The sequence below is a fragment of the Diabrotica virgifera genome, chromosome 2 (assembly GCF_917563875.1).
Source record: "Diabrotica virgifera virgifera chromosome 2, PGI_DIABVI_V3a".
NCBI classification, from domain to species: Eukaryota; Metazoa; Arthropoda; class Insecta; order Coleoptera; family Chrysomelidae; genus Diabrotica; species Diabrotica virgifera.
Genome location: NC_065444.1, coordinates 74712479 through 74733457, shown reverse-complemented (window position 1 = coordinate 74733457; position 20979 = coordinate 74712479). Strand labels below are relative to the sequence as shown.

Genomic DNA, 20979 nt, shown 5'->3' with positions numbered 1-20979 from the left:
GGGTGGAGTTGAATCAAAAAGGGTGGATAGACATGGAACTCTTTTTTAAATGGTTTAAGAAATTCGTAAAATTTTCTAAAGCGTCAAAAGAAGCACCGGTGCTTCTTTTATTGGACGGCCACTCTTCCCATACAAAGAATTTGGAATTAATAAATTATGCAAGAGATAACGGTGTAATTCTCTTATGTTACCCTCCTCACACAACTCATCGGCTGCAAGCTCTTGACGTCTCATTCATGAAGCCGCTAAGCACTTATTACGATGACGAAGTGAGAAAATGGCTGAGAACCAATCCAGGTAGAGTAGTGACATTTCACCAACTCTCATCATTATTTAGTGCTGCTTTTATAAGGGTGGCTACAATGACAACTGCTATAAATGGGTTTAAAAAAACTGGGGTGTGGCCTGTAGACTTAGGTGTTTTTTCTGACGCAGATTTTTTGCCATCTGCAACAACTGAGATTGAAAAAAGAGAGAGAACTCCTGAACAAAATTGTGAGGTCTATCGAACTAGCAGTAAGCCAAACCAGCAAACAAATAATAATCCGACGTTTTCTGATGCAGTGCCATCAACTTCAAAAGCTATTACTCAATTCGAAGAAATAACACCAAGAAAGAAAACGATACCCACCGTTAGCCCACAACCAGACACATCAAGAGCTACTGTTCCATTCGGCGAAAGAACCCCTGAAAAGAATACAACACCAATCAGCAATGCGAAGCCAGGTACCTCTAGTTCCAATGATTCAGCTTTTCCGATAGTATCACCAACCGTTTTTATGCCTATTCCGCAAGCCAGTGCTGCAACTAAACGGAGTTCACACAGGAAGGGAAAAACTGCTATTTTGACTTCTACTCCTTACAAGAAAAAGCTGGAAGACGCTTTAGAAAAAAATAAGCCGAAAAGAATGCCAATGATTGGGGTAGTAAAAAGAAAAATAGGAACCATCAAACAAACCGGTGGTATTAAAGGGAAAACTATCACGAAAAAAGTAAAAGTTTCTAAAAAGTGTGATTCTTCAAGTGATAGTGAATCATGTGCTAGTGACGCAGAGTGCCTTTATTGTGGAGATCTTTATTCTACATCCTCTGAAAGATGGGCTTCATGTTCCAGGTGCATTCGTTGGGCGCATATGTCATGCGCTGGGCTTTAAGAAGATGACGAAGAGATTTTTGTTTGTGAACTCTGCAAATAGGTAGTTTACGTGTTTATTGGGTTATTATGCCTTATTTTGATCCTACCCATTTTACCCTACCTGACGGGTAAAACGGGGTAAAAGGACTTTTCTTAATTTTTTATTGTTTTCATGTTGTATTTGTTTTTTGCTAGGAATAATTTATGTTTTTTTTTTGGATGTCCAAATATGCTTTTATTAATAAAATCATATGATGTTATTGTAAATATACACATTTTTTTTGTACTGATCTTTCAACCTTAAGTACCCCATTTTGCCCGCCTTTCCCCTATATTCGAAAGTGAGCTGAAATATATTTTGGATTAATTCCCATGAAGATGCGAAAACTATCTTACCAATGTGCCGTGAAACTCAGTGCTAAGCAACTTCCTTCTTATTGGTATCAAAATTATAGAGTTGGTCCAAATTGGGTTCAAAATGTTATGCGTAGAAATCTACATTTATATTTAAGAACACCGGAAGCCACGTTATTAAGTCGAGCAATATCTTTCAAAAGGAGCAAACTTCTTAATTTCTTCGAAATATACCAAAAAATTCAAATTATCGTACTGTTACAACCTGCCCCAATAGATGTTACAACTAGCCCCAAGCGCGGGGTAAGTTGTAACAATGCACTTTTTTGGTAAAATGCTAGTTGATTAAAAATACCAGTCATTTTAACTTTTTTTCAGTTCAATTTGATTCAGAAAGAGTTAAACTGGCGTTGAGTGTTTAATTAGTGATAATTGGGAAAATCGCTATCAGATATATTTTATTTTATGAAAACTGTTACAACTAGCCCCTCCTCCCCTATACATATAATATATATATTAGGGGTCCCAGAACACTCTCCAATAGGATTCCTGCGTTGATTGGTCGTAGTTCTGAATATTCCACTTCCCGTTTAATTGTAAAAGATCTTGACGCAAATCTTTACATTTAAACTTTTTGTTAAATTTTCATGTCATAGATTTTTGTCTAATGAATCTGCTACTTGAGAGTTAAATTTACATTTTTGTTGTCTTTGATTTTAATGTTATGTAAATAAGATAATTATTTCTCATTTTTATTTCTTTTTTAATGTTTCTTATCATACTATTTTATAGATAAGTCTTCCGTTATTCATGTATGCAGTTGTTTCCGTTATTCATATAAAAGCAAGCAATTAAGTTTGTGGTAACGTAGAAATGCATTTTCTGTTTTAGAATGCTGAGATAATTGTCACAACCCCAAATGGAAAAATCCGAGGAAGACAAGAATATTCCCAAAGGGGAATATCGTTTTATGCCTTCCAACAAATACCTTTTGCCCAACCACCTATTGGATCATTGCGATTTAAAGTAAGGAAATAATATAGTGCAATATTTTCGCAACACTCACTACAATAACTTTACTTCAATGTTTCTTTTGTTACATTCTAACACAAATATCATCACAAAACGAGGTAATATAAGTATTTATGATAAAATCTTTTAGAAATTCAGTTCGACACAGAGGTTTTTTCTTAGGCCGATGCAACATTATGCGTTTTGACCGGATGCGTTTCCGTCGCATCCGGTGAAAACGCATAGTGTGCCAGATCGGTCCGGTTGCGTTGGAAACGGATGCGTTTTGAGTAATCGGTACGCTCTTACAAACTGCACCAGACTAAACGCATAGTGTGACAGGTCGGTCCGGTTGCGTTGGAAACGGATGATCCGGTCAAAACGCATAATGTGGCATCGGCCTTAGCAAGCATTCCCGTGGAGCACCCTAAAGGGATTACTGGCTTAGAGCCGTGGAAACGTCTTAGAACCATCAGACAAGAAATACGGTAGCTAATCTTCATATTTTCCAACCAAACATAGCACTCAGCAATTCAAAATGTGAGCACCAATCAAAAATAACAAGATAATAACAGAATAACAAGATAATAAGACAATAACATAGTTACGATTCAAGAGACGGTGTGGATCACGAGAACAAGCTTAAGATAAGAGAGAGAATACCAAGATAAGAATCACTGCGAGCATATATAACTCTTTCTTGTACTGGCTTTGTAACATTCAGATATATAACTTATAGCTCCACTTTTCTGTTAAACAAGAAGTACTTACTCGTAAAGGATTACAATAAAATCATGAACAATCCTGAACTGTCCATTCACCAGGATGCACCTCGGCTGGCAACAACCTAGCTATATATATATATATATATATATATATATATATATATATATATATATATATATATATATGAAAAAAGAAATCTTTGCTGGCAATGTTATAAAACAAGGTTTATTATTGGGGAATTCAGCAAGTTCTAGGTGAAAGAAAACACTTTTTACTTGTCCAAGCTTTCGGAAACTTTAATAAATTGTTCCCATCGTCAGGGTAAACTGCAATATAAAATATATGATGGTAATTTTATGTTACAGGACCTTACAAAATTTATAGTACTTACAGTAAGTTGTGGTTGTTCACAAAAGGTGTTAAAAAAGTTAATTTTTTTGTCAAAAATCTTATAAAGTTCTAAATTATGATGTTTTCAAAAAATTTTTTTTACATTGATGGATAGATCTTACAATTGTTTTTTAAATTATAAATATTTTAAAAAACAACTTACTGTAAGTACTATAAATTTTGTAAGGTCCTGTAACATAAAATTACCATCATATATTTTATATTGCAGTTTACCCTGACGATGGGAACAATTTATTAAAGTTTCCGAAAGCTTGGACAAGTAAAAAGTGTTTTCTTTCACCTAGAACTTGCTGAATTCCTCAATAATAAACCTTGTTTTATATATATATATATTATATATATATATATATATATATATATATATATATATATATATATATATATATATATATATATTATATATATATATATATATATATATATATATATATATATATATATATATATATATATATATATATCAATCGGTTTTAAAACGTCTTGCGACGTTGTCTGATGCCTAATTTCCATGACACTCTATCATCCCATTGGCCCTCTCTAAGATCTCTTGCGCTCATCGCCTTCGTTACTCCCTCTCTCCAAGATTTCTTGGGTCTTCCTCTCTTTCTGCGGTTTGGTGGTACCCATTGCATAATTATTTTAGGGAGTCTTGAGTTATCCATCCTCTGGACGTGTCCGTACAATATCAGCTGTTTTCTTTCTATGTCTGTTGTTAGAGAGCCGTCAACCCCCATTCGCTGTCTTATGTCATCATTACGTATTCTCTCTCTGCGTGACACTCCTACTGATCTTCTAAAAGCGTCCATTTCTACTGCCTCCAGTTTTCTTCTGTTGTTTTCGGTTATCCGCCAAGTTTCTGCTCCGTTCAATAGACTGCTTTTAATAAGAGATTCGTAGATATTGTGTTTTCTTCTTTTTCCTATTTCATGATTCCACAGTACGCTGTTTAGACAACTATTGTTTTTCTGGATTGTGTTATTCTTCTCTTTATTTCTTCATCATCTTTCCCCGTTGTGTCAAAAACGATTCCTAGATATGTGTAATGGTCGCAGGGCATGATGATTTCATTATTTTCTAATGTGATGTTCGATAGTTCGGTACCTATTGGCAGGTATTTTGTTTTTTCTGTATTAATTTCTAGTCCCCACTTTCTATATTCTTCTTGTAATTTCCTTGCCATGTACTCTAAATCAACTTTATCGTTTGCTATAACAACCTGGTCATCAGCAAACTGCAATGTATATAAGCAAATCTCTCCAAGGTCTAACTGCGGTCAACAACCTAACTGCGGTCCTAAATCCCACTCTGGCGTCTAGCTAAATAGCTCGCTAACGACTTCGTCCTTGGTGCTAAATAGTTTAAATTATGAAATTAAAACGCTTATGGCTACCTACGAGATTCGATAAATCCGTCAGAAATGACCAACAGTTTTAATCTCCCTTGCCATATGTAACAAAGCGTGAAAAAAATTCGTGCGAGACACGTTCTCTTATCTCTGCAGAAATCTATACCAGTAGGGAAAATGTCCGATACCAACCTGCATCTATGGAGCTGCAAGCCAATCCATTCATCATATTATGTTCGAATTAAGTCATTCATCATTATTCAGTAAACCATTCATCATAGGTATGTTCGAATGTGAATTAAGAGCACCCTGTGACCCGTAGACTTAACAAGAATAAAAAACCGCTAAACGCCGTAAAAATGAGTGGCGCATAAAATATTCCAGCTACAAAAGATCTGATATGAATATTACGTGGCGCGAAAATGGATTTTCATTTGATGCAAAACAAAATTCTAGTTTTATTTTAAAAGATTTTTCCATAATATTTGCTAAATTTGAAGTAAACGCGCCACAAAAGAGTAACTTTGATACAGTTTGAATTTTGAAACTATTTTTTGGCGCGTTTACTTCAAATTTAGCAAATATTATGGAAAAATCTTTTAAAATAAAACTAGAATTTTGTTTTGCATCAAATGAAAATCCATTTTCGCGCCACGTAATATTCATATCAGATCTTTTGTAGCTGGAATATTTTATGCGCCACTCATTTTTACGGCGTTTAGCGGTTTTTTATTCTTGTATCAGGAGTTTTTCAAAGTTATTTATAAATTAAATGTATGAAGTTGAATGCAATGTTCCTCTATTACACGTCAAGCTTTATAAATGGTCACCTTTGTTGCATTATCTCCCAAATGATCTAGTGTCCATCGAATGTACACTAGATTTTTTTTTATTCGAAATAGATTGAAAAAAAATAAGATGGCCGGTAAATGAAGTCGGATTGCCCGTTGCCAGATCAAATTTAGCGTCGTAACCACTACAACTACATAAACCATTTCGGGAATAATCGTTAATTGGATTATACTTTTGTAGCTTAAAAACTTCTAAACGGCTTAACTGATTTTGATCAGTAAACATGAGTTTGAAACGTATTGACCAGTAGTATCTGATGGATCTAAGGTCAAGTATGAAAATTGAAGCTATTACAGGAATTATTGAGCTTGAGAAACCGTTTTTCCCACAGGAAATAGATTTTATCATACTTGTGAAGCCTAAAAAAATATTTTTGACTTTAAAATGTTATATCTCGATAGTAAATTTAATCTGGAACAATTTTACTGTAGACGTGTTTGTACCAAAAGTGCATAGAACTCACTCTAATTCGCCCTGTGCGTACGGACTAATTCACCCCTTTCTGAAAAACGCACCCCTTTAAATGGCAGCACTCCGCGGTTTCTTCATATTTAGAGGTCCATTGACTATATGAAATAATAAAACCCCGTTAACTTTGTAGTTCCTTTCTAAAATACATAATCAATAGCCTATATAAGAGTTAAATACACAGAAATATCCTTTCTTATCTTTTTTGTTTTTTTCAAAAAAAAAGAGGGAAAAACGTAAGAAAAAAGATATCTAGGTAAAAACTTTATCACATATTATACTTTTAGATAAGACTTCCAAAGAAATACTTTTGATCCAAATAAATAACCGTATACAAAGAAATAGAAATGTTGATAGAAATGAAATTCTGATAAATACAATCAGAAATGCAGACGATACAGTTATTTTAAGTGATAACATGAATGGATTACAATGCCTTTTAAATGCCATTGAGAAAGTGGGAAGAGAGTTCGATCTAAATATAAAGTGTTCAAAACAAAATACATGGTGTTTAGCCGTTTGGCCCATCAAGATTCCCGGTTATATGTTGATGGTCATATAATTCAAAGAGTACCCAGTTTTAATTATCTTGGTTGCTATATTAGTGAACAACTAGATCCAGATAGAGAGATAAAATGTAAAATGGAGAATAGCCCGCACAACATTTTTAAAAATTAGGTCATTCTTCTGTAATGATAACTTGCAACTTTAACTTCGACAGCGCATGATTAAATGTTACATTTGGTCAGACCTCTTATACGGTATCGAAGCATGTACATTAAAAATATCCACCATTAATCGTTTGGAGGCTTTTAAAATGTGTCTGCACAGAAGTACACTAAAGATACCATGGACGGTATGCTGACAAATGTATCACTCCTTAGAAGACCAAATGCTGCTCGCGAGCTGCTTTGATAACATCAAATGTAGAAAGATGGCCTATTTTGGACACGTAGTAAGGGGAAACCGATATAATATTCTTCAACTGATTGTCGACGGAATCATCTCGACGGAATCATCCCGAATCGACGGAATCTCAACGGAATATCGACGAAGAAAGAGATGTTCTAGGTACCTCTTTTTGTCTAGAGGAGATGAGAGGCGCGATCCATCAAATGAAAGATAATAAAGCGGCTGGCCTGGACGACATACGAACAGAGCAAATAAAGAACTTTGGACTAAAAACCGTAGAGTGGCTCGTAAAAATGATGAATTGCTGCATCCGTACATTACAAATCCCCAAAATCTGGAGAAAAGCTAGAGTGGTAGCCCTCTTAAAACCAGGGAAGGATCCGGCGGATACAAAGAGTTTTAGACCTGTATCTCTCTTGTGCCACCTTTTCAAGGCCTTTGAAAGAATGATACTGAACCGGATCGCAGAATATGTGGAGACTAAAATTATTCCAGAACAAGCAGGATTCAGACCCGGAAAGTGCTGCTGCAGTCAAATTCTTAATCTCACCCAACATATTGAAGATGGTTTTGAACGGAAGGAAATAACAGGAGTAGCGTTCATAGACCTAACTGCCGCCTATGATACAGTTAACCATCAACGGCTACTCGCAAAACTCTACGAAACTACAAAGGACTTCCGACTAACAAGGTTAGTGAAATGTCTCCTCCAGAATAGACGCTTCTACGTAACGCTCCAGTCCAAGAACAGTCGGTGGAGGGACCAAAAAAATGGGCTACCACAGGGAAGTGTCCTCGCGCCGTTTCTATACAACATATACACCAACGACCAACCCATACACCAACAAACAAGGCAATTTATTTACGCTGATGATACAGCGGTGGCAGCTCAGGGAAGCACCTTCAATGAAGTCGAAGTGAAGCTGACAGATGCCCTGGGAGACTTAGCTCTATACTATGATAAAAACCATCTGAAACCCAATCCCACAAAAACCCAGGTATGTGCTTTCCACCTGAGAAACAAGCATGCCCGAAGGTCGCTGGAGGTGGAATGGCGTGGTCAGATGCTGGAACACAACAAGACGCCAAAATACCTTGGCGTCCGTCTGGATAGAACTCTGTCTTACCGATACCACTGTCAAGATGTTAAGAAGAAAGTAAGTGCCAGAAATAATATCATCCGCAAGCTAACTAATACAAAATGGGGAGCACAACCACACACTCTCCGCACTTCTGCCTTGGCATTATGTTTTTCGGCCTCGGAGTTTGGAGCACCAGTATGGGCAAACTCTGCTCACGCAAAGAACGTCGACGTGGCTCTAAATGAAACGGTCCGTATAATATCGGGTTGCCTGAAACCGACACCTATCGAAGAGGTATACCCCATTGCTGGAATTGCTCCACCACCAATCAGGAGAAAGGTCACGTCAGAGGTAGAACGGAAAAAGCAGGAGACGGACCGAAGACACCCCTTATATGACCACCAAACTCAGCCAAGCAGACTAAGATCTCGGAAAAGCTTCCTGAAAACATCAAGATCCATCCCCGAAGCGCCAGAGACGCGCCGAATACACCTATGGCAAGCGTCAACTACTGCGACACATTTTCCTCCCTCGGAGGAAATGGCTGCTGGACACAATTTACCGTATCCGACTTGGAAAGCGCTAAACAGACTAAGAACCGGCGTTTCACGTTGTGCTAGTAACCTGAAAAAATGGGGATACCAGGAGGACGATACCTGCGACTGTGGCGCGGTTCAGACCAGCCGGCATCTACTATCATGCACAGAGATGAGAGAGACCTGCACAGAACAAGACTTAATTATAGCAAATGACAGGGCCATCTATGTGGCCAACCATTGGAAATACAGAATTTAAAGTTGTTGGTGTTCCGGACACGGAAAGTAAGTAAGTAACTGATTGTGATGGGTAAAATCGAAGGAAGCAGAGGAATTGGTAGAAAACAGGCCCCTTGGTTGAAGAATATCAGAGAGTGGACAGGAATAGAATAGCTAGAACAGAGACAGTTTTGCCATGTTAATTGCCAACGTCAAGGGGACTTGATAGGACAGTTTAAGAAGAATACAAAGTATTGCATTTTTTTGGCCATCGGTATACATTATAAATTAAAATTTATGCTATATTATAGTGTAATTTCATATTATATATTAAAATTAGATGCAGCTCTAAACACATAGTCGTTGAAACAAAAAATACATCCACAGAGAACGACAGTTCTCACCAGTGGCGCACAACACTCCTACAAGCGACACTATATATACACGAAATTTTCGATTTTCTAAACCTGACTAAATTGAAAATTGGGCCAAATCCCATCTTAAAGTTTAGGAAAAGACTCGTCCATCCATATGTTACCTCTCCATTTTGGTCCAAGGGTGTGGATTTTACGGCCCTTCCCATTTAAAGCCTGTTTTTCGTTCTCGTCCCCAAAACTCCCAAAAATTTCAAAAATTTAAGCCGGACCTTTGCGGCTTCTGATAGCACAGATCATTACCTTTCCAACGCATGTTTAATTTTGAAAATCGGTTATACCATTCAAAAGTTATCGAGCTCAGAAATATGACTCAATTTTTATTTAAAAAATGGAAAATGTTTGTGGATATGTATGTATGTATGTATGTATGTGTGTGGAAAAGTTACACCGATCTGAATTTTTTTTTCTGTGTTTCAAGAAGGTATGAGGGCCGATTCAGAACCGGTCCAATTTTTGACTTCTGACTACCCGTAAGCCAGCTAGAGGACTAGGTAGATACAAAATAGCATATTTTTTGGGCGTATATATCTTAGGTTCAAGGAAAGACAGGAAAACCGCAAATACACCAAATCAATAGGGTTGAGTTAAGCTTTCAAGTGGCGCCTAAGCGATCAAGCTGAGACATACACACTGCTCGCCATAGCCAAAAAATTGAAAAATTAAACTTTGAAAATTTTGGTTTTTCGACAATTACTCAAAATTTCAACCTACGAATTGCGCCAATAACTGAGCGTTTGTAGAAGGACTCAGGACGCGTCTAACGGTGTATACCTCATATCTGGGAAAATTCGAATTTTTAAGTTATAGGCTTCATAAGTATAATCAAATCTATTTCTTATGGGAAAAACGGTTTTTCAAGCTCAATAATTCCTGTAATACGTTCAGTTATCATACTCGATCTTGGATGCTGGTCAGATACTACTTGTCAATACGTTTCAAATTCATGTTTAGTGATCAACATCAGGTAAACCGTTCAGAAGTTATAGAGCTCCAAAAGTATAATTAGTCCAGGTACTGAAATTTTTCACTTCGCAATTTTTACAGAATGGATAGATTTGCTTGAAAATTTGACAATAAGTAGTGGATAGTCCAAGGATCAAAATCTATATGATGCCGAAAGACGCTTTTACCATGGGGTGGTTGCCACCTCATCTCGAGGGTGGAAATTTTTTATTATATTTTGACCGCAAATGCTGGTAAAAATATTAATTATAAGCAAAAAATGTTCATTATACATTTTTTTAATAAAATTAATAGTTTTCGATTTATTGGTTATCGAAGCTGTTAGTTTTATATCGAAAAAATTACCAGAGAACGGCAGTTCTCGCCAGTGGCGCAGAAATACACCCCCCTACACGCGACACTATTATATACACGAAATTTTCAATTTTCTAAATCTGACTGAATTGAAAATTGTGCCAACTCCCATCTTCAAGTTCAGAAAAAGACTCACCCATTCATATGTCAACCATCCATTTTGGTCCAGGGGTGATCCAAGATTTTACGGCCCTTCCTATTTAGGTCTGTTTTTCGTTCTGGCCCCCAAAACTCCCAAAAACTTCAAAAATTTAAGTCCGACCTTTGCGGCTTCTAACAGTACTGATCATTACCTTTCCAACGCATATCTAATTTTGAAAATCGGTTATACCATTCAAAAGTTATAGAGACTAGAAATGTGACTTAATTTTTATTTAAAAAAGGGAAAATGTTTGTGGATATATATGTATGTGTGTTTGAAAGTTAAACCGATTTGATATTTTTCCTCTGTGTTTGAAGAGGGGGTCAGGGCCGATTTAGAACCGGTGTAGTTTGTGACTTTTGACCACCCATAAGCCAGCTATAGGACTTGGTAGGTACAAAACGGCATATGTTTTGGGGGTATATATATTCGGATCAAGAAGAGCCAGGAGAACCGCAAATACATCAAATTAATAGTGTTGACTTAAGCTTTCAAATGGTGTCTAAGCCGTCAGAATCAGACATACACACGGCTCAGTATAGCCGAAAAACTGAAAAACTAAACTTTGAAAATTTTGGTTTTTCGACAATTACTCAACATTTCAACCAACAAATTGCGCCAATAACTTAGCGTTTATAGAAGTACTCCAGACGAATTTAACGGTGTATACCTCATATCCCGGAAAATTTGAATTTTTTAGGTTATAGGCTTCACAAGTATGATAAAATCTATTTCCTGTGGGAAAAACGGTTTCTCAAGCTCAATAATTCCTGTAATAGCTTCAATTTTCATACTTGACCTTAGATCCATCAGATACTACTGGTCAATACGTTTCAAACTCATGTTTACTGATCAAAATCAGTTAAGCCGTTTAGAAGTTTTTAAGCTACAAAAGTATAATCCAATTAACGATTATTCCCGAAATGGTTTATGTAGTTGTAGTGGTTACGACGCTAAATTTGATCTGGCAACGGGCAATCCGACTTCATTTACCGGCCATCTTATTTTTTTTCAATCTATTTCGAATAAAAAAAAATCTAGTGTACATTCGATGGACACTAGATCATTTGGGAGATAATGCAACAAAGGTGACCATTTATAAAGCTTGACGTGTAATAGAGGAACATTGCATTCAACTTCATACATTTAATTTATAAATAACTTTGAAAAACTCCTGATACAAGAATAAAAAACCGCTAAACGCCGTAAAAATGAGTGGCGCATAAAATATTCCAGCTACAAAAGATCTGATATGAATATTACGTGGCGCGAAAATGGATTTTCATTTGATGCAAAACAAAATTCTAGTTTTATTTTAAAAGATTTTTCCATAATATTTGCTAAATTTGAAGTAAACGCGCCACAAAAGAGTAACTTTGATACAGTTTGAATTTTGAAACTATTTTTTGGCGCGTTTACTTCAAATTTAGCAAATATTATGGAAAAATCTTTTAAAATAAAACTAGAATTTTGTTTTGCATCAAATGAAAATCCATTTTCGCGCCACGTAATATTCATATCAGATCTTTTGTAGCTGGAATATTTTATGCGCCACTCATTTTTACGGCGTTTAGCGGTTTTTTATTCTTGTATCAGGAGTTTTTCAAAGTTATTTATAAATTAAATGTATGAAGTTGAATGCAATGTTCCTCTATTACACGTCAAGCTTTATAAATGGTCACCTTTGTTGCATTATCTCCCAAATGATCTAGTGTCCATCGAATGTACACTAGATTTTTTTTTATTCGAAATAGATTGAAAAAAAATAAGATGGCCGGTAAATGAAGTCGGATTGCCCGTTGCCAGATCAAATTTAGCGTCGTAACCACTACAACTACATAAACCATTTCGGGAATAATCGTTAATTGGATTATACTTTTGTAGCTTAAAAACTTCTAAACGGCTTAACTGATTTTGATCAGTAAACATGAGTTTGAAACGTATTGACCAGTAGTATCTGATGGATCTAAGGTCAAGTATGAAAATTGAAGCTATTACAGGAATTATTGAGCTTGAGAAACCGTTTTTCCCACAGGAAATAGATTTTATCATACTTGTGAAGCCTATAACCTAAAAAATTCAAATTTTCCGGGATATGAGGTATACACCGTTAAATTCGTCTGGAGTACTTCTATAAACGCTAAGTTATTGGCGCAATTTGTTGGTTGAAATGTTGAGTAATTGTCGAAAAACCAAAATTTTCAAAGTTTAGTTTTTCAGTTTTTCGGCTATACTGAGCCGTGTGTATGTCTGATTCTGACGGCTTAGACACCATTTGAAAGCTTAAGTCAACACTATTAATTTGATGTATTTGCGGTTCTCCTGGCTCTTCTTGATCCGAATATATATACCCCCAAAACATATGCCGTTTTGTACCTACCAAGTCCTATAGCTGGCTTATGGGTGGTCAAAAGTCACAAACTACACCGGTTCTAAATCGGCCCTGACCCCCTCTTCAAACACAGAGGAAAAATATCAAATCGGTTTAACTTTCAAACACACATACATATATATCCACAAACATTTTCCCTTTTTTAAATAAAAATTAAGTCACATTTCTAGTCTCTATAACTTTTGAATGGTATAACCGATTTTCAAAATTAGATATGCGTTGGAAAGGTAATGATCAGTACTGTTAGAAGCCGCAAAGGTCGGACTTAAATTTTTGAAGTTTTTGGGAGTTTTGGGGGCCAGAACGAAAAACAGACCTAAATAGGAAGGGCCGTAAAATCTTGGATCACCCCTGGACCAAAATGGATGGTTGACATATGAATGGGTGAGTCTTTTTCTGAACTTGAAGATGGGAGTTGGCACAATTTTCAATTCAGTCAGATTTAGAAAATTGAAAATTTCGTGTATATAATAGTGTCGCGTGTAGGGGGGTGTATTTCTGCGCCACTGGCGAGAACTGCCGTTCTCTGGTAATTTTTTCGATATAAAACTAACAGCTTCGATAACCAATAAATCGAAAACTATTAATTTTATTAAAAAAATGTATAATGAACATTTTTTGCTTATAATTAATATTTTTACCAGCATTTGCGGTCAAAATATAATAAAAAATTTCCACCCTCGAGATGAGGTGGCAACCACCCCATGGTAAAAGCGTCTTTCGGCATCATATAGATTTTGATCCTTGGACTATCCACTACTTATTGTCAAATTTTCAAGCAAATCTATCCATTCTGTAAAAATTGCGAAGTGAAAAATTTCAGTACCTGGACTAATTATACTTTTGGAGCTCTATAACTTCTGAACGGTTTACCTGATGTTGATCACTAAACATGAATTTGAAACGTATTGACAAGTAGTATCTGACCAGCATCCAAGATCGAGTATGATAACTGAACGTATTACAGGAATTATTGAGCTTGAAAAACCGTTTTTCCCATAAGAAATAGATTTGATTATACTTATGAAGCCTATAACTTAAAAATTCGAATTTTCCCAGATATGAGGTATACACCGTTAGACGCGTCCTGAGTCCTTCTACAAACGCTCAGTTATTGGCGCAATTCGTAGGTTGAAATTTTGAGTAATTGTCGAAAAACCAAAATTTTCAAAGTTTAATTTTTCAATTTTTTGGCTATGGCGAGCAGTGTGTATGTCTCAGCTTGATCGCTTAGGCGCCACTTGAAAGCTTAACTCAACCCTATTGATTTGGTGTATTTGCGGTTTTCCTGTCTTTCCTTGAACCTAAGATATATACGCCCAAAAAATATGCTATTTTGTATCTACCTAGTCCTCTAGCTGGCTTACGGGTAGTCAGAAGTCAAAAATTGGACCGGTTCTGAATCGGCCCTCATACCTTCTTGAAACACAGAAAAAAAAATTCAGATCGGTGTAACTTTTCCACACACATACATACATACATACATACATATCCACAAACATTTTCCATTTTTTAAATAAAAATTGAGTCATATTTCTGAGCTCGATAACTTTTGAATGGTATAACCGATTTCAAAATTAAACATGCGTTGGAAAGGTAATGATCTGTGCTATCAGAAGCCGCAAAGGTCCGGCCTTAAATTTTTGAAATTTTTGGGAGTTTTGGGACGAGAACGAAAAACAGGCTTTAAATGGAAGGGCCGTAAAATCCACACCCTTGGACCAAAATGGAGAGGTAACATATGGATGGACGAGTCTTTTCCTAAACTTTAAGATGGGATTTGGCCCAATTTTCAATTTAGTCAGGTTTAGAAAATCGAAAATTTCGTGTATATATAGTGTCGCTTGTAGGAGTGTTGTGCGCCACTGGTGAGAACTGTCGTTCTCTGTGGATGTATTTTTTGTTTCAACGACTATGTGTTTAGAGCTGCATCTAATTTTAATATATAATATGAAATTACACTATAATATAGCATAAATTTTAATTTATAATGTATACCGATGGCCAAAAAAATGCAATACTTTGTATTCTTCTTAAACTGTCCTATCAAGTCCCCTTGACGTTGGCAATTAACATGGCAAAACTGTCTCTGTTCTAGCTATTCTATTCCTGTCCACTCTCTGATATTCTTCAACCAAGGGGCCTGTTTTCTACCAATTCCTCTGCTTCCTTCGATTTTACCCATCACAATCAGTTACTTACTTACTTTCCGTGTCCGGAACACCAACAACTTTAAATTCTGTATTTCCAATGGTTGGCCACATAGATGGCCCTGTCATTTGCTATAATTAAGTCTTGTTCTGTGCAGGTCTCTCTCATCTCTGTGCATGATAGTAGATGCCGGCTGGTCTGAACCGCGCCACAGTCGCAGGTATCGTCCTCCTGGTATCCCCATTTTTTCAGGTTACTAGCACAACGTGAAACGCCGGTTCTTAGTCTGTTTAGCGCTTTCCAAGTCGGATACGGTAAATTGTGTCCAGCAGCCATTTCCTCCGAGGGAGGAAAATGTGTCGCAGTAGTTGACGCTTGCCATAGGTGTATTCGGCGCGTCTCTGGCGCTTCGGGGATGGATCTTGATGTTTTCAGGAAGCTTTTCCGAGATCTTAGTCTGCTTGGCTGAGTTTGGTGGTCATATAAGGGGTGTCTTCGGTCCGTCTCCTGCTTTTTCCGTTCTACCTCTGACGTGACCTTTCTCCTGATTGGTGGTGGAGCAATTCCAGCAATGGGGTATACCTCTTCGATAGGTGTCGGTTTCAGGCAACCCGATATTATACGGACCGTTTCATTTAGAGCCACGTCGACGTTCTTTGCGTGAGCAGAGTTTGCCCATACTGGTGCTCCAAACTCCGAGGCCGAAAAACATAATGCCAAGGCAGAAGTGCGGAGAGTGTGTGGTTGTGCTCCCCATTTTGTATTAGTTAGCTTGCGGATGATATTATTTCTGGCACTTACTTTCTTCTTAACATCTTGACAGTGGTATCGGTAAGACAGAGTTCTATCCAGACGGACGCCAAGGTATTTTGGCGTCTTGTTGTGTTCCAGCATCTGACCACGCCATTCCACCTCCAGCGACCTTCGGGCATGCTTGTTTCTCAGGTGGAAAGCACATACCTGGGTTTTTGTGGGATTGGGTTTCAGATGGTTTTTATCATAGTATAGAGCTAAGTCTCCCAGGGCATCTGTCAGCTTCACTTCGACTTCATTGAAGGTGCTTCCCTGAGCTGCCACCGCTGTATCATCAGCGTAAATAAATTGCCTTGTTTGTTGGTGTATGGGTTGGTCGTTGGTGTATATGTTGTATAGAAACGGCGCGAGGACACTTCCCTGTGGTAGCCCATTTTTTTGGTCCCTCCACCGACTGTTCTTGGACTGGAGCGTTACGTAGAAGCGTCTATTCTGGAGGAGACATTTCACTAACCTTGTTAGTCGGAAGTCCTTTGTAGTTTCGTAGAGTTTTGCGAGTAGCCGTTGATGGTTAACTGTATCATAGGCGGCAGTTAGGTCTATGAACGCTACTCCTGTTATTTCCTTCCGTTCAAAACCATCTTCAATATGTTGGGTGAGATTAAGAATTTGACTGCAGCAGCACTTTCCGGGTCTGAATCCTGCTTGTTCTGGAATAATTTTAGTCTCCACATATTCTGCGATCCGGTTCAGTATCATTCTTTCAAAGGCCTTGAAAAGGTGGCACAAGAGAGATACAGGTCTAAAACTCTTTGTATCCGCCGGATCCTTCCCTGGTTTTAAGAGGGCTACCACTCTAGCTTTTCTCCAGATTTTGGGGATTTGTAATGTACGGATGCAGCAATTCATCATTTTTACGAGCCACTCTACGGTTTTTAGTCCAAAGTTCTTTATTTGCTCTGTTCGTATGTCGTCCAGGCCAGCCGCTTTATTATCTTTCATTTGATGGATCGCGCCTCTCATCTCCTCTAGACAAAAAGAGGTACCTAGAACATCTCTTTCTTCGTCGATATTCCGTTGAGATTCCGTCGATTCGGGATGATTCCGTCGAGATGATTCCGTCGACAATCAGTTGAAGAATATTATATCGGTTTCCCCTTACTACGTGTCCAAAATAGGCCATCTTTCTACATTTGATGTTATCAAAGCAGCTCGCGAGCAGCATTTGGTCTTCTAAGGAGTGATACATTTGTCAGCATACCGTCCATGGTATCTTTAGTGTACTTCTGTGCAGACACATTTTAAAAGCCTCCAAACGATTAATGGTGGATATTTTTAATGTACATGCTTCGATACCGTATAAGAGGTCTGACCAAATGTAACATTTAATCATGCGCTGTCGAAGTTAAAGTTGCAAGTTATCATTACAGAAGAATGACCTAATTTTTAAAAATGTTGTGCGGGCTATTCTCCATTTTACATTTTATCTCTCTATCTGGATCTAGTTGTTCACTAATATAGCAACCAAGATAATTAAAACTGGGTACTCTTTGAATTATATGACCATCAACATATAACCGGGAATCTTGATGGGCCAAACGGCTAAACACCATGTATTTTGTTTTGAACACTTTATATTTAGATCGAACTCTCTTCCCACTTTCTCAATGGCATTTAAAAGGCATTGTAATCCATTCATGTTATCACTTAAAATAACTGTATCGTCTGCATTTCTGATTGTATTTATCAGAATTTCATTTCTATCAACATTTCTATTTCTTTGTATACGGTTATTTATTTGGATCAAAAGTATTTCTTTGGAAGTCTTATCTAAAAGTATAATATGTGATAAAGTTTTTACCTAGATATCTTTTTTCTTACGTTTTTCCCTCTTTTTTTTTGAAAAAAACAAAAAAGATAAGAAAGGATATTTCTGTGTATTTAACTCTTATATAGGCTATTGATTATGTATTTTAGAAAGGAACTACAAAGTTAACGGGGTTTTATTATTTCATATAGTCAATGGACCTCTAAATATGAAGAAACCGCGGAGTGCTGCCATTTAAAGGGGTGCGTTTTTCAGAAAGGGGTGAATTAGTCCGTACGCACAGGGCGAATTAGAGTGAGTTCTATGCACTTTTGGTACAAACACGTCTACAGTAAAATTGTTCCAGATTAAATTTACTATCGAGATATAACATTTTAAAGTCAAAAATATTTTTTTTTACAAAAATTTATTTAAAAGAAAAGCAAGAAAAAAACACGAAAGATAGCAAATTTGTTTATTGTCCCATAACTTTTTTCCACGTGGATAAAGGTATAGGCATTTCTTCACAGAAAAAAACTTTTGTCCTTTCTCTTTAAAATAGCGTTTGGTAGAAGGCTCTTTGATTTATAGTTTTCAAAATATTATTTTACAAATTTTGCCACTCACAGCGATTTTGGGCCATTTTCCTTGTTACTTCGCAAACATTGTTCTGTAACTTTTTTCTTCGCAGCTTTAGGTATACGCAATGTTACATTTACTAGAAAGAGAAGTCAATTATCTTTAAAATGATATATTGTAGAAGGATGACTATTTTTAAGAAAGATATGGTTTTTCAAATATTATACTTTTAATGATTTTTGATATATTATGTATTTTACGATTATTTTTAAATTTCTCATTATAACTTTTTTATTGTATATTTAGGTATACATTGTGTAATAAAAAAGAAAACTTATTTTCCTTGCTTTAAAATGGTGTATTGTAAAAAATTCTAGGACTATTTCTAAACAAGATATGCTTTTTCAAAGTGTGACACATGCAATAATAGGTCCTACTAAGTTGGAACCATATGGAAAACTTTTTATTATTAACTTTATGAAAAAAATTATTCTTTATAAAATGCTCTGCATAGTCCTAAACCTAAGATGCAATTATCAGACATAAAATGTAATCAATAGTGTACGAGGTATGTTAAAAAATATGAATTTTGCTCAAGAGCAAAGTACCTATATACAGGGTGGGGCATTAGTGTGACAAAGTCCAATTACTCGTTTGTCGTAAGAGATACACAGAAAAGTTATTTAGGTAAAAGTTGGAGCACGGATAGGACCATAATTTAAAAATATTTTTAGATAAGGGTCAACCGTATTGACAGGGTGACACAAATTTTTATTTTTTTAAATGGAACATTTGGATTCTCCTCGATGTCTTCTTTCTCAAAATATAGGGTTTTGTAATATTATATGAGGTAGATTAAAAGATAGTTACGTTTTATTGTTAATTTCGTAGCAATATTCACACCCTGTGGAATTGTAGTGATTTGACATCAAAGTTTCTATTTATGGTCAAACGATTTTTAATATAGTCTACTATTGTTAAACATTAATAGTATAGCGAAAAGTTTAATATTAATACAGGGTTGGTCAAAACTTGGAATGAATATTTTCTGAGTTTTCTTAAATGGAACACAACACTGAGTTTACTACAACTTTCTATTAAAAAGTTTTTCTCTAAAATCAATATCCTAAGCTACAAAATTAAAAATTAATAAAAATTGCAAATTTAACAAACGAAAATCGCAATTAAAAAAAAAAAGCGCACAATATTTTTGGTTGCATTTTAGTAGAAGTTATTCCTGGCATCGTCCTTTACAACACCTGATAGGTTTCAAAAATTCCTGAATTATATCACGTTTTTTCACCCACAGTCTGGGGTATATTTTAAGAAAGAAGACATCGAGTAGAATCCAAAAATGTAAAAAGATACAGGGTGTTCCATTTAAAAAAACATAAATTTGGGTCACCCTGTCAATACGGGTAACCCTGTATATCTGAAAATATTTTTAAATTATGGTCCTATCTGTGCCGCAACTTTTATGTAAACAACTTTTTTTCGTATCTCTTACGACAAACGAGTAATTGGACTTTGTCACACTAATGCCCCACCCTGTATTTCACAATATCGAAAAGTGTTATTAAGGAAAGTTATTTGGAATTAAAAATTATGTTATAATGTGCAACTATATTCTTCTAATTGAAAAAAATAAAAAAAGTTAAAAGGACCCCGCACAAACTTTATGGAAAATAGGTCCCAGTGGATTTCGTTCATACTTTGGGAAAATACTCTTTGAAGCATCCTGATAAAAAGTTCTCATGGGCATAACTCAATCGTATGAAAGGTTTTTAACATATAGAGGTCCAAACTCGGAAAATTATAAGATTTACTGGGTATTCCAATTCCGTGAGTTACTGGTTATTTGGCAACATGTAGAAGTTTGGATCAAGGAAAAGTACTAGTAGTCTAGGATTTTTTCCTGGCTATCCAATGGCGACCTTTACTTTGATCTTGACCTTCAACGGACGTCATCTTCTAGAATTTCGAGGGTTCCTAGAGTTTCGAGGGTCTTTGGTACTACATTGATGCAAACGGATTAATTATAGGTTTTTGGGGTTGCTGAACACGAATACGTGATCACATTGTGCCGTAGACACAATGTGATTCGTGGGTCGGATCTGATAGTGTATGCATGTTCAGCAACCACAAAAACCTAAGAGTAATCCATTTGATTGCTCCGAAACTCCAGAAGATAACCTGTCTTAGGCACCAGGTGCTCCTGTGTCTGTGCTGATCACGTATTCGTGTTCAGCAACCCCAAAAACCTATAACTAATCCGTTTACATTAATGTAGTACCAAAGACCCTCGAAACTCCAGGAGCACCTTTCATTGACCTTGGAAATCAGGTGCTCC

The 20979-nt window shown here is 36.3% G+C and overlaps 1 protein-coding gene across 3 annotated transcripts in view; it reads left to right on the top strand.

Annotated features, from left to right (window-relative positions):
- LOC114342823 (venom carboxylesterase-6) overlaps positions 1-20979 on the top strand; it is a 75081-nt gene that overhangs the window by 10145 nt on the left and 43957 nt on the right. For all 3 annotated transcript variants that reach the window (XM_028293631.2, XM_028293630.2, XM_028293628.2), the window contains exon 2: positions 2381-2515. In XM_028293631.2, coding sequence (XP_028149432.2) covers positions 2381-2515 — 135 coding nt within the window. The remainder of the gene's footprint in view (positions 1-2380; positions 2516-20979) is intronic.